General features: G+C 38.8%; 1 protein-coding gene across 1 annotated transcript in view; it reads right to left on the bottom strand.

Moving 5' to 3' along the window:
• LOC106946450 (1-phosphatidylinositol 4,5-bisphosphate phosphodiesterase beta-1) overlaps positions 1-1,017 on the bottom strand; it is a 125,364-nt gene that overhangs the window by 5,695 nt on the left and 118,652 nt on the right. The window contains exon 34 of the mRNA XM_015030769.1: positions 109-112. Within this exon, the coding sequence (XP_014886255.1) occupies positions 109-112 (4 nt within the window). The remainder of the gene's footprint in view (positions 1-108; positions 113-1,017) is intronic.

Genomic DNA, 1,017 nt, shown 5'->3' with positions numbered 1-1,017 from the left:
GATTTGATGTAGTCTTCCTGCCCCCTGCTGTACGTCGCGGGGGGGGGGGGGGGGGGGGAATTGAGAGTCTTCTGTTGGAGTTCGGGCGCTGAGTGATGAAGACAGCACTTTTCTTTTTCCAAAGCAACAGCTTGCGTTAAAAATAGTCTCACTGAATGACACGGAGACGGCTGGAGCAGGAAACAAGCAACAAGAGCAGCAATATTTAGAGTGTTCTCATGATGTGCCTAAGCTTTCTAACTGACATCTTCTCAGTTTGGTGCTAGTATAGATAAGGAAAAAGACAAAGTGAGCATGTGAAACATAATCTTTGATATATATCTTTTGAAAGGTTCGGCCTTCTTTTAAAACTGGAAACAACTTACAACATCAGAAATTTTTGTTTTTGCATAAATTATGCATATTGAAAATATACAAAATATGGTGGCTAGCAAAAGCTGTCATACTATTTAACTTTGTCCACCACCGTTCTCGTTTTAATGATTTATCTTGTGAGACATCAACACCAAAACTTTAGCAGGAAGAAAGCCCTAAGAAATCCCATTTTCAGTTTGCCAGAAGCCACTCATGTGGAACATGTGGAAGAAATGAGACGGTTTTAAACACAGCAAACAGAGAGCAGGAGTCACAACAGCAGTCATTTCCATTTAAAGCACGCTGAATTGTTTGTTTGTCGTCAGAATTTAAAAGGCTGAACGTGCTTTCAACTAACAATAGCTTAATCATTGGCTTCATCAGCTCATACGGGTTGAAACATTTGTTGTTTTAATGTGTTATTCATCATCTGCTTTTTTTATTTATTTTTTATCTATTTTATGGGTTAGTAGTTCTAACAGTTTCACTTTTGAAAGGTCCAATCAGGAACTAAAGCTCCAAAATATAGGCCAATGTAGAGAAAAATAAATGAAACTGGTGGCAGAATGTTGTTTGGTGGCATGATGTCAAGATGTTTTTTTTTTTTTTTTTTTTTTTTTTTTTTCCTGCAGGGAAGGGGGGGGGGGCAAAGGGGGGGGGGAA

This window comes from Poecilia latipinna, unplaced genomic scaffold, assembly GCF_001443285.1.
Source record: "Poecilia latipinna isolate Pla-1442-1.1 unplaced genomic scaffold, P_latipinna-1.0 Scaffold191, whole genome shotgun sequence".
In the NCBI taxonomy this organism is placed as follows: Eukaryota; Metazoa; Chordata; class Actinopteri; order Cyprinodontiformes; family Poeciliidae; genus Poecilia; species Poecilia latipinna.
Note: the sequence above shows the minus strand (reverse complement) of the source record. Positions and strands in the feature narration are given on the sequence as shown.